An 11,693-nucleotide genomic window follows, 5' to 3' on the forward strand; every position below is an offset into this window, starting at 1 on the left:
AGGTAATCATACGGTTTCGAGTTCAATTTGGAATTAATTTGCACGAGTGAGTTTTTCAAAAAGCTGAAATTGCACGAGCCGCTTCGGTGAGTGTAATTTCAGCTTTTTGAAAAACTCACAAGTGCAAATTAACTCAAAATTGAACGAGAAAAACCGTATGATTACTTATTAATAATATAAACATGAAAAAATTCGCGCGGAGGAAGTGCCGGAAGATCTTTCTTGGAGCCATTTTTTCTTATTTGAGAAAACTTTTTTCAAAGTTTCAACACAAAATTTTCGTCATCATTTTACCTGATATCATTTTCTTAGAAAAATTCCTATTATCTTTCAGTCAATCATAATCCAGAATTTTGATGTGTAATTTGCACTGGTGTTACACTTTTTGCACTGATGTTACACCTTTTGCACTGTGTTACACTTGAACTGCACTGCTCTTAGCCAATCAGAATCGAGTAATTTTTTCATGTGTATTATTAACCTTGTTGTCGTTAATATGGCTCGTACATGTAAAAGTACAACCAGCTACACAATGGACATAACTGGATTCAACTTTATATGGTACTGTTATCGTAAACTGGCGCCACGTTTGAATATATATAGCGGGATTTATCGACAGAAACATTGTCAGTGGCTTCTGGAGAGCATGGAGTTACATAGAGTCTTGTCTGCTTCGTTGGATCCAAAGAAGTCGTGGTTTGCGCTAAATTCGGCTTTGTGTGGTGGAAAACCTTCCAGGTTTTGTTCGTTTGGTTATGCTCGGGTATTTCCTGACGAATACCGTCAAATAGAATTTGATTATCTTTTCGGAGACAATGGAGTTCCCGCCTCCGCGAGTTGGTTCTCGGCCAACGGTCGACGAACAGAAAAGGTTTACGTTGCCTCAGCCTTTGGCCTGGTGCTTGGAACCCTCCGCCAGAAGTCGCTGGACGAACAGCCGTTTATCCATTCCGAGGACTTCCAAATGATCGTGTCGTGGATCAACGCGTTTACCGGTAATATGTCTGCATGTTTTCCGCCAACTCCACTGAGTACACCGAGCCCGCCAAAACCAAAAAGCGCGCCATTTCCTGAAAACCAATTCCAGCAAGACGTGTCGCCAAAACCAAAAAGCGCGCCATTTTCCGAAAACCAATTCCAACAAGACGTCTCGCCGAAATCCGTGAAGAGGACGAGGACCCTGAATGAACTCAAGGCCAATGAAGACCTTTCTCTCGCCTTTAAAAAAAGAAAATACGGGAGACAGCGGTAAATGTGATGAACGAGACGACAAGAGTGTGTGAAAAGAATGGGGAATCGTTAATCACTGTACTCGGAGAGTGCTGTTCTCTTTCAGGGAAAGCTGGCCACGACGCGCGGGAAGTCTTCAGGAGCGTTTTCGATTCCTTTGCCGAGGAGAAAGGTGTTCGAGTAGCTTTCTCGAAGCTTATCTTGGAAGAGGCTTCGGATGAGAGAGTGAAATGTATGAGTCCCCGATTGGATATATTTGCTCTTCAAACTGAAGTCGAGGATTTCGGACAGTGCCTGGCAAGACTTGACAAACCTGTCAAAATTAGGACGGACAGGGGTAAGTTGTACTCAGTCTTGTGAGCTTATTTAGTATGGGGCGCCGTTTGTAAATTTATTATTTAGGCCGAATTTATGCCATTTTCCCCTTATTTATAAATAATTGGAAATGCCACAAAATTTGTTTATAAATAAGACACAAGAACTTATCTGTTGATATGTAAATAATTATTTTAGGTACGTCCTGATTTATAAATAATCTTTTACCATAGAGTTATTATATATAAATAATGAACTAAACAACTTCAATTATTTATATATCAGGCCACCTCTAAAATAGTTATTTACATATCATAAAGTTTGTAAATCCCATTATTTATAAATAAATTACTTCGTCGGGAGTGTAAATTCATTATTTAGAAATAATAAATTTCACCTCGCCGAGTGTAAATTTATTATTTTTAAATAATGAACTTCACTGAGTGTGTAAATTCATTATTTAGAAATAATGAATTTCACCTCCCCGGGTGTAAATTTATTATTTATAAATAATGAACTTCATTGAGTGTGTAAATTCATTATTTAGAAATAATGAATTTCTCCTCGCTGAGTGTAAATTTTTTATTGATAAATAATGAACTTCATTGAGTGTGTAAATTCATTATTTAGAAATAATGAATTTCTCCTCGCCGAGTGTAAATTTATTATTTATAAATAATGAACTTCATTGAGTGTGTAAATTCATTATTTAGAAATAATGAAGTTTCATCTCGCCGACTGTAAATTTATTATCTAGAAATAATGAATTTGACCGTGTGTGTAAATTCATTATTTAGAAATTAATTATTTAGAAATAATGAAGTTCCATCTCACCGAGTGTAAATTTGTTACTTAGAAATAATGAACTTCACTGAGTATGTAAATTCATTATTTAGAAATAATAAAAGTATGAATGACTGACCCAGCGTCTCTTGCCCGATCGATTTCGGAGGCTGTTTCTCGCGCTATAAGTGAGACAGTTAATGCTGCCTTTGCTCAGGTACGTATGCAGCCTGAAATTCAGCAGTGCCGGATCTAGGGGAGCCCCCCCCCCCCCTTATTTTGGTTAATTGCGTTTAAGCGAGAATCACGCTTCAAATATCAATTACGTAGTTCTTATTCACTCAACAATTCGCCAGCTCACACTGCAACAGGAACAACGACAACGACAACAACTACTCAAAGGCCGAGGTAACAGGTAAATTTTAAGCCAAGAAATTGCTGCATGAAGAAAATGTAGAACGTTAAAATCGGGAAATCGAATAATGTATTTACATGCTTAGATAATTCTTTGTAGCCTGCGAACAGGCTCACGTTGGAGCACAAACGCGCTCGGCTTAGCTGAGAGCGAGAAATCGACGGGCGAAGTCGCGAGAGGAGAAAGTCACTTTCTTGGCGCCTCTTTCCCGCCCATCGCTATTCCTCTTCGTCACTCGCGCGTTTGATTCAAACGTGAGCCTGCTCGCAGGTTAAATTCTTTGTGACCTTTGTGACCTTTGGACGGATAGCTGTGTGACACACTTTGTTTGGCTTGATCAAGTCACGGCTGGGCATGTCTATTCCCGGCAAGTCCAAAGATAGTACACGTGGAAAGCTAAATTCAGTTACGTTCAAACCATTATTGAATTTCAATAGAAATCAGACCTTTCACTTAACACGCCAAGCGATTTTTATTTTCTTCATGCAGCAGTTTCTTTTCTTAAAATTTACCTCTTACCTCGGCCTTTGACTAGTTGTTCCTGTCGCAGTGTGAGCTGCCGAATTGTTGAGTGAATAAGTACTACATAATAGGTAGTTGAGGCGTGGGGGGGGGGGGGGGCAGGGGTCCGGGCTCCCCGGGCCCCTCCCCCAGATCCGCCACTGCTGAATTTCAGGCTGCATACCTACCTGAGCAAGGGTAGCATTAACTGTCTCACTTATAGTGCGAGAAACAGCCTCCGAAATCGATCGGGCAAGAGACGCTGGGTCAGTCATTCATACTTTTATTATTTCTAAATAATGAATTTACATACTCAGTGAAGTTCATTATTTCTAAGTAACAAATTTACACTCGGTGAGATGGAACTTCATTATTTCTAAATAATTAATTTCTAAATAATGAATTTACACACACGGTCAAATTCATTATTTCTAGATAATAAATTTACAGTCGGCGAGATGAAACTTCATTATTTCTAAATAATGAATTTACACACTCAATGAAGTTCATTATTTATAAATAATAAATTTACAGTCGGCGAGATGAAACTTCATTATTTCTAAATAATGAATTTACACACTCAATGAAGTTCATTATTTATAAATAATAAATTTACAGTCGGCGAGATGAAACTTCATTATTTCTAAATAATGAATTTACACACACAATGAAGTTCATTATTTATAAATAATAAATTTACAGTCGGCGAGATGAAACTTCATTATTTCTAAATAATGAATTTACACACTCAATGAAGTTCATTATTTATAAAAAATAAATTTACACCCGGGGAGGTGAAATTCATTATTTCTAAATAATGAATTTACACACTCAGTGAAGTTCATTATTTAAAAATAATAAATTTACACTCGGCGAGGTGAAATTTATTATTTCTAAATAATGAATTTACACTCCCGACGAAGTAATTTATTTATAAATAATGGGATTTACAAACTTTATGATATGTAAATAACTATTTTGGAGGTGGCCTGATTTATAAATAATTGAAGTTGTTTAGTTTATTATTTATATATAATAACTCTATGGTAAAAGATTATTTATAAATCAGAACGTACCTAAAATAATTATTTACATATAAACGGATAAGTTCTTGTGTCTTATTTATAAACAAATTTTGTGGCATTTCCAATTATTTATAAATAAGGGGAAAACGGCATAAATTCGGTCTAAATAATAAATTTACAAATGGCGCCCCATAATTTAGTGCCTTTACTGTTCTTTATCCTTTGCTTTTCTTTGTCGAAATTGTAGGGATGAACCTTTTTTGATGAGGGTGGGGGGGGGGGGGGGATGGGATCTACTCTCAGCAAAAATTTTGGTGTCATATAGTTTTTCTTTCTACCCCTTCGATTAATGTGCAGAATTTATTCTCCATTTTTCCCATGCATGATTTTTCATGTCATTATCCCCCTACAAAATAACCTACCTTTTCAAATGTATTGAACTATTGTAGTCAGATCCAGGATAAAATGTGCTTTTTTAGGTCTTGTTTGCACTACAGCAAAGTTTTAAGATTCATAAAAGATTTCATTTCCGTGATAAAAGCAGTTCAAGTTTCCAAGCATTAATCTAATAACTGAGGCAATCAACTGCCACACAAGACACCCTGAAGACTGAAGACTACTGGCGTAGCTCTCTGTTGTGATCCTATTTTAGCCCAAGATCACAAGTCACAAGGAATATTTTCGAAACAAAATTTTGGGTTTTGCTCCCTGAGGTAAGGCGTATATGAGCAGATATTTAACTTAATGGAAAATATTATTTGATGATTTTCAGAAAAAGTCAGATGAGGCCATCATACCATTAAAAAACAACATTGCTGCATTGCGGAAGGGCCAATTTGATGTAACTAGGAGCCTAATTGGTATTGAAAGTCTCCCTCCCCAAGTTCCTGGGTATGAGGTCAACCTCAAGAGTGTTGCCATTTGGGTCATCAGGGAAATGCACCTGCATGGTTCACTCCCTGATGACATTGTGTTTAATCTAAAGATTGATGGACGTCCTTTCTTTGGTAAGTACACAGAAAGAAGTATATTAATAAGTAAGTAATATTAAAATCATTGTCATTTTTTGTCATTCATGATATTTTAATTTCTAAATAATTTAGTTTATTTTGAATAACGGTAATGACAGGTCAAGCATTATTAACTGAAAAACTATAAAGATGTCTGTTGGGAACAATGTTGTGTACTTCAATTTCGTGTGTGTTTCACAAAAATTGATACAAAAATGCTATGTCCATTAAATTGTTCCTCCTCTATATATAGTTGACGTTGATGCCATACTACTTTTATTATGCCAGCATTCAGTGTTGTTCCAAGAATTTATTTATGTGAAATACTTTTTTATATTTTAGGTAAGGATCAAGTGACAGTTGGTGTTGTTCCCCTTGATGCAAAACATCGATCTTCTCAAAGCGCCAAATCTGTCTATCCTCTGGCTATAGCCAATTGTAAAGAAAAGAGGTTTGTCAGTAATCATTGATTTGTTGATATCTTATCTATTTAACAAACAGATTTCATTTGGCTATGCAACCATGCTATAATAATGCACAGATGATGCAAAAACATTGCGTGAACAAAGGAATACATGCAAAGCAGTATATATCTTCATTCTTATCACATTTTGTGACATTTCTGTCACTATCAGAGTACAGACCCATGACCAAAAGAGATACTAACTTCTGGACTTCTGCCTGAATGTACATTACAATAAGTGCCGGTAGTAAGCTAAATAAGCTAAATCTGCCACAGTGTTTCCACAGTGTTTTTTTTGTAAATGAAACTTGATGCCTTTTTGATATTTATTTTCAAGGAAAGACCTGAGAAACCTTTTTGTTAATCTCAACAAACGCAAAGAAGAAATTAAAAGAAATGGGATTTGGGTTGATGGCAAGCACGTATCGTGTGCGATTCAAAGGTATGTATTGTTTAGTTATTTTGTAGTTTGCAACTATGTCAGATGTCAATAATTTTAAGTTGATAATATGACCCTGTCTTACTGAAATTTCTCCCAATTGCTAATTCAATGACAATTACAGGTGTAAGGTCAACTGACAACAAAATTGATGTTAGGCATGTGGCATGTCCATTATGTGAAATAGATGTGAACGTAAGAAAATTGCTTCTGTCAATGTTATTCAGTAAAAGTAAAAGTTGATTATAGCCATCTTGTGGGACACATAAACAATAAAAACGAAAAAATAATGTGAAATTAATGAGTGCAAAAAAAGAACAGTACGTAGCCCAGGGCACTTGAGGAACTGATTTGTACCTTGCCTCCTAGTTAAATTCTGACTTTTGAAGCCTTTGGTTTCCTTACAAATTGTCTTAGGGAACAGTCTTGTATTTGTTTTCCAGGATAAAAACACTGTAATTTGAATTCTTATGAGGAAAAATAGCTTTAAAAATTTTAAAAGTAAGGATAATGTTTAATTTATTTTATAGTAACTCTAGACTACAAGGGTTTGCTGCTAATACTGGCAAGACTGGAGGATGAAGACTTCATCCTAGGAGGGCAAGGGCTGGCTGTTGAGTTTTGCATTTTTTGTATGGCATTAAGGGTAAGGTTAATTTACCATTTATAAAACAGGCAATATTATATTATAATTGTTTAATAATTATGCAAAACTGATAGTTGGCAAGTGAAAATCCCAAAACAAAAATTATGTAACAACTCAGGTGATGACTACATGTAGATCATGCTTTTCGCCTCAGGGATGTCTGTGCATCCCAATTTGTGAGGAAATTTGTAGACAATGCACCTAATCTCTTAAAATTGCATGGTTGAGTTAAACATGCATTCAATATGTCCACCTTTTAATTCTGACTAAAGCCAGATCCTGAGTTGTCACTACTGTAACTAGATACATTAGCATTTCCATGCAGCTACCATGGTAATGAGCCGACAACCACAGAGCTATTATGACTGACTAGTGCAATGAAGATTGCTGGCTTTTCAAAGTATGAAAATGACTAAAAGGCAACAGCCAATGAAGGCTATCTTGAGTATTTGGCCACCTCCTTTCTTTGTGTAGCCTTACTGCATCAAAGGTAATGACAGCTCTGTGCAATTCTGGTTAATGCTATTAACAATGTTTACGTTATTTCCTAGGCTTGTGATTGTGATTTAGGAAGGCATGAGGTTTGTCTTGAGCATTTCCTTCAAGTGAAAGCAAACATCGGCAGGTAACTATTAAAATAAAAAGATACAATGTGATTTGTGGTGGAAATCCACAGGTTAGTTCTCTTATTCACTGTAAAGATTTATTTGTAATTTTAATAATGCACGTTTTTGTGGAGAGAGGGATTTAAACCAGAGTACCCAATTACGATGAGAACCATCAATAAATTCAACCCACAGAATTATGAGAACCTGGCCCTGCAAGTGTTATATTTTCTTTGTCTGCTTCGTTTCGCATGATACGCATAAAAGACCAGTAGGTTTTACTTTTGCTTTCCCTCTTTCCTGTTTTTTTTTTTTAGATTAATTGCTTTTGATTGATCTACTTGTATGGCAGTGATCCTTTTACCTGTTTTTAGCTTTAAAGGATTGAGAGATGACCTGACATGCCTACCTGATGAGGATTTGTCTTCTCTGTGTCTTTGTGCTTTGCATTGTGAGATGCGCAATACTGAGCAGATTTTGAAAAGTGTTGGTCTTCTGGCCTATGAAATTGGTTCTCTGCAAGAGTGTAATGACGAACTATCATAGTATGGCCCAGAGAACTTCAAAGCAGACCAGATCACGGTAAAACTGAGACCTGGACAGCAAACAGCTCCTGGTAGAAACATTTCTTTTGCCTCTTGTTCAGGTCAGTTACACAGTATTACATAATAATTATTAACCATTTATTGAAAGTGTATTTTCATCTTGAGAGAGCCTTGCCTTGCAGACTAAAGGCAATTTTATAAATGGTTTGTTTTGGGGTGTTTCTTAATTTTGCTATGGAAGTGGGAGGTCATGGAGAGAAACAAAACACCTTCCCTGGTTTTTGTAAACCAGTTTAAAAAATGTTTGTAAGACAATCAGATCTGTCCCTTCAATTCAAATTGCTGTCATGAAATTTGCCTGTTTTGTAGTCACAGTAATTTTTACCACTTCTCAACAAGCATTGATAGTTTAAATCACTGGAAGGCAAAAAAATTATAATTATTTTTTTCCTTTTTTTTCCAGGAAGTACTGAACGTCAAATTTTGAGTGCTATTGAAGACATAGTTGACAAATCCCTCCCATCTTCAAAACTTGCAGCCCATTTTAAAGATAAAGAAGCAGCTAAAATATGCATTCTGAACAAAATATCATTCTGTGAGGCACGGCAAAAGGTGATTATTTTGGTAGTACTACCCTTTTTTTTGCTTTGAGATATTATAACGATTCAAAGTTAATCTTCCTTCAGTAGTCACCAAAAACATGATATGATTCAATGTGTTTTTCACAAGGGCATCTTCATAATCCACCTAGGTTAAAAAACCTAGTTCTGTTCAACTAATTTATTTTAAATTGAAATGATGAAGTACATGTTTTGTAAAAACATTATTGTTTACTGGCCTTCACAAGATATTGACTGAGTTGACCAATTAAAGTACTGTTATAATTTATTTGCTTGATTTTAAACGGGTCTATTTTTTCTTGAACTTTACAGTACTACAGTGAGATGTTGGAGAGTGGCATTTATGTAAGGGATTTTGGGACAAGACTCGAAGAAATCAACTTGGAAAAGTCAGGTAGTAGACTGAAATGATTTGTGGTTGAAAATGAAAAAGCATACCCCCCAAAAAATGGTCCTGGCATTCTGCTGGACTACAGCTGGATCTCATAAGACATTGGCAAAGTTTGGTTGGCCATCGTCTGATCTCCGACTGTTATTTGCAGCCCTGTAATTGGGAGGAGGGGATAAAAGCGGCAGTTTACAGTATCTAAGTTTTGTTTACTGTTATTTATTAGATGTTGCCAAAGAGATTGAACATCAAAAAGCATTTTGGCATGGGAAGGGGAAAGAAATTGAAAGTCCGTTTAAAGAGCTATACCAACCCACTCAGCCAGCTCCAGCATCCAAAGGCAGAAAGGGACGAATGAGTAAGAAGCTCCCACAGAAAGAGGAGAATAAAGAGCTCAGCTCTTATGCAGGAACCCTAACCAAGGAGTTTCTGATCAAGGTGAGCCTCTTAAGTCCTTTACTATCCTTTTCCTTTCTTGTCTTTGTTTCCTATCTTTACCCCCTTTTTCCCTATTTATGCACCCATCAAATGCAAATTTGTCATCTCTAATCTGTGTGACTGGGCATCAAGATTCATCTACCTCAGTGACCTGAATGGTCTTACACTGGATGACAAGTCTATGAAGTTCTGCATTGTCAATAAATACATGTACATATAAGTTTTTAACTTTCAATTGTTTAACAGGTATGCTCTCTGTGGAAGGAGATTGCTGTAGTCACAAGGGACAGGGAATTTGATAAAGATGAAGAACATCTCATTGACATTTTTGATATAAAGGCATGTCCATTTTAGTTTATCTTACTCCAAGTTCAGTTCATCCCTTAATGAATTCACTTTATAGTTTTATGAATAACTCAAAGCAGTAGAATTCGAGGCTTTTGAGCCTTTTGAGTTTTCATTGACGAACTTTATAAGTAACCCACCATCATTTTTTCAAAGTGCAGGTGATTGACGGTTTGACTGATCTCTTTCAATACACTTCCTTATTTCTTCAATGTTAAACTTGCCTTAGTACTGCAGGTTAATAAAAAGTTCAAATCAATCTGCCAGTATGTAGATCTAAATACTGTCAATGCTGTGAATTGTACAACACTGCTCCTTCAAGTAATTAATATCAATAATAATTCTTGTCATTTGCTTTTAGTGCAAAGAATGGGGGTTTCTTTTATTGGAGTTGTTTGGTACGAGTCTTGGGACAGGAGATTATGGACATCTCATGATAGAGCATGTGCCAATGCTCTTTAGAGTCCACCGTTCTCTGCATGACCTCTCAAATCAAGGATTTGAAGCTGCTCACAAGCTGCAGAGACAGCTATATGCCAGAGCAACATCACATGATTCTCCTGGCAACACTTCCTCATGTAAGTTAGTTTTTAATATTTTATCTTAATGCTTGAGTTATATACAATTGTCTACTGATAACTTGATCCAGCGGGAAAATTATGAAATGTTCAAGGCAATTGAGTGACCAGAGAAAGTGTGACGTTTGATATTTTGAAAATCTTCTTCTTAATTAAACTTTATTTAGAAATTCAACCCATCAACCAGGTTTCAAGTTACTAAGATGTTACTGAATATTCCAAATAGGAAATGGTAATAATCCAAAAATTACACTGATAGTTGCCTCATTATGTTATGCTATAATTAACAATACGTACATAGCCAACTAGGTGTGTATGTAGGCACTAGGTGTACATATACGTAATGTGTTGAGTATATCTGTTTTAGTGGATCAAATTCTTACCTACTTATTCACTGAGAAGTTCCTTGACATGAGGCTTTCCTTTAGAGAGGCTTATCGCTGCATAACTTCAGGTATTTATATTCTTTTAGACCTTGCTTTTTTATTTCATGATAATTGCTTGCTTAAATTTTTTTTTTTCCAAATTACAAAAGGTAAAAAGTTAAACTGTGACCATGGCCATGAGTCATGTACCCCGAAGAGTACACTCTGACGGAAAGCATTGCTGCTTCTTGCAGCACTGGTGAAAGAGACTCCCATAGCAGCACAAGTGGCGATGAAGAACTCGATGACAGCGAAGATGAAGATGAGTGCCAGTGAAAGTTGCATTTGAAAATAACAGTGTTAAATACTTCTTTTCAGTAGCTACAAATGCTTTTTGTCGCCAAATGTTTTTTTAAAGCAGAAGGAAAGTTTGTAATAAATTTGTATCCTGCCTGCTATGTTTATTCTATAGCAATTTTTTGATATTCAAACATTTTGCCATTTTAAAGTTTTAATAAAATATTTCACGTGACCCCCCCTTTTTCCCTTATTTTTTTGGGATGGCCCCCCTCAAAAGCCATTTTTTTCACATGCCCCCCCCCCAAAATCCCACCAGCCCCCCCCCCCTACCTCATAAAAAATGAACGGTCCCTGATGGCTTGATATTGGCCTCGTTCTTTTTTTGGTGAGTTTATGGACCTCGACTCCGTTTCGGTCCATAAACTCGCAAAAAAAAGAACTTGGCCAATATCCAGCCATCTTGACCTCACACTTGGTCAATAACCCATATTTCTTCAATCACCAACCACGTTTGATTCACGCGCGCCTAGCAACGTTTGAGTGCGTACCTGCAAATGACCCATCTTCGGATCTAAGGTCTCGGGGTTTATTTCCTTGCCTTCACTTGGAAGTTAAGGAAATAGTAGACCACATGGTCTTGCTGCTTTCTAGCTAGATTTTTTTTTGTCATTTTGAATCTGTT

At 36.3% G+C, this 11,693-nt stretch overlaps 2 protein-coding genes across 4 annotated transcripts; both read left to right on the plus strand.

The window, feature by feature from the left end:
• Nucleotides 1-646: 646 nt before the first annotated feature.
• LOC110063862 (uncharacterized) lies at nt 647-7,452 on the plus strand. The gene is made up of 7 exons (XM_089289364.1): nt 647-1,248; nt 1,468-1,567; nt 5,042-5,276; nt 5,622-5,730; nt 6,080-6,184; nt 6,712-6,827; nt 7,379-7,452. Exons 1-6 carry the CDS (start codon nt 647-649, stop codon nt 6,761-6,763), a joined length of 1,203 nt encoding a protein of 400 aa, XP_089145490.1. The 3' UTR covers nt 6,764-6,827; nt 7,379-7,452.
• An 804-nt stretch (nt 7,453-8,256) lies between these two features.
• On the plus strand, nt 8,257-11,243 carry LOC110050311 (uncharacterized). Of its 3 annotated transcripts, none has more exons than XM_089290719.1 (7): nt 8,257-8,589; nt 8,910-8,991; nt 9,212-9,423; nt 9,670-9,762; nt 10,130-10,346; nt 10,714-10,800; nt 10,882-11,243. In XM_089290719.1, the coding sequence occupies exons 2-7, from the start codon at nt 8,922-8,924 to the stop codon at nt 10,938-10,940; spliced, it is 738 nt and encodes a 245-aa protein (XP_089146845.1). In that variant the 5' UTR covers nt 8,257-8,589; nt 8,910-8,921; the 3' UTR covers nt 10,941-11,243. The 3 variants fall into 3 exon arrangements, with proteins under 3 accessions (XP_089146845.1, XP_089146844.1, XP_089146846.1); XM_089290718.1 differs by having other exon boundaries at nt 10,966-11,243; XM_089290720.1 differs by lacking the exon at nt 10,714-10,800.
• The last annotated feature ends 450 nt before the right edge of the window (nt 11,244-11,693 follow it).

Source organism: Orbicella faveolata, unplaced genomic scaffold, assembly GCF_042242905.1.
Source record: "Orbicella faveolata isolate gen_17 unplaced genomic scaffold, um_ofav_v1 contig_2, whole genome shotgun sequence".
Taxonomy (NCBI): domain Eukaryota; kingdom Metazoa; phylum Cnidaria; class Anthozoa; order Scleractinia; family Merulinidae; genus Orbicella; species Orbicella faveolata.

Bases quoted from the DNA above. Each gene is read 5' to 3' on its own strand.
- LOC110063862 (XM_089289364.1), top strand. From the start codon at position 647: ATGGAGTTACATAGAGTCTTGTCTGCTTCGTTGGATCCAAAGAAGTCG. The intron at 1,568-5,041 runs GTAAGTTGTACT...GATGATTTTCAG, and splicing joins CAAAATTAGGACGGACAGGG to AAAAAGTCAGATGAGGCCAT. The intron at 6,185-6,711 runs GTATGTATTGTT...TTTATTTTATAG, and splicing joins GTATCGTGTGCGATTCAAAG to TAACTCTAGACTACAAGGGT.
- LOC110050311 (XM_089290718.1), top strand. From the start codon at position 8,922: ATGTTGGAGAGTGGCATTTATGTAAGGGATTTTGGGACAAGACTCGAA. The intron at 8,992-9,211 runs GTAGTAGACTGA...GTTATTTATTAG, and splicing joins AATCAACTTGGAAAAGTCAG to ATGTTGCCAAAGAGATTGAA. The intron at 10,801-10,965 runs GTATTTATATTC...TGCTTCTTGCAG, and splicing joins TTATCGCTGCATAACTTCAG to CACTGGTGAAAGAGACTCCC.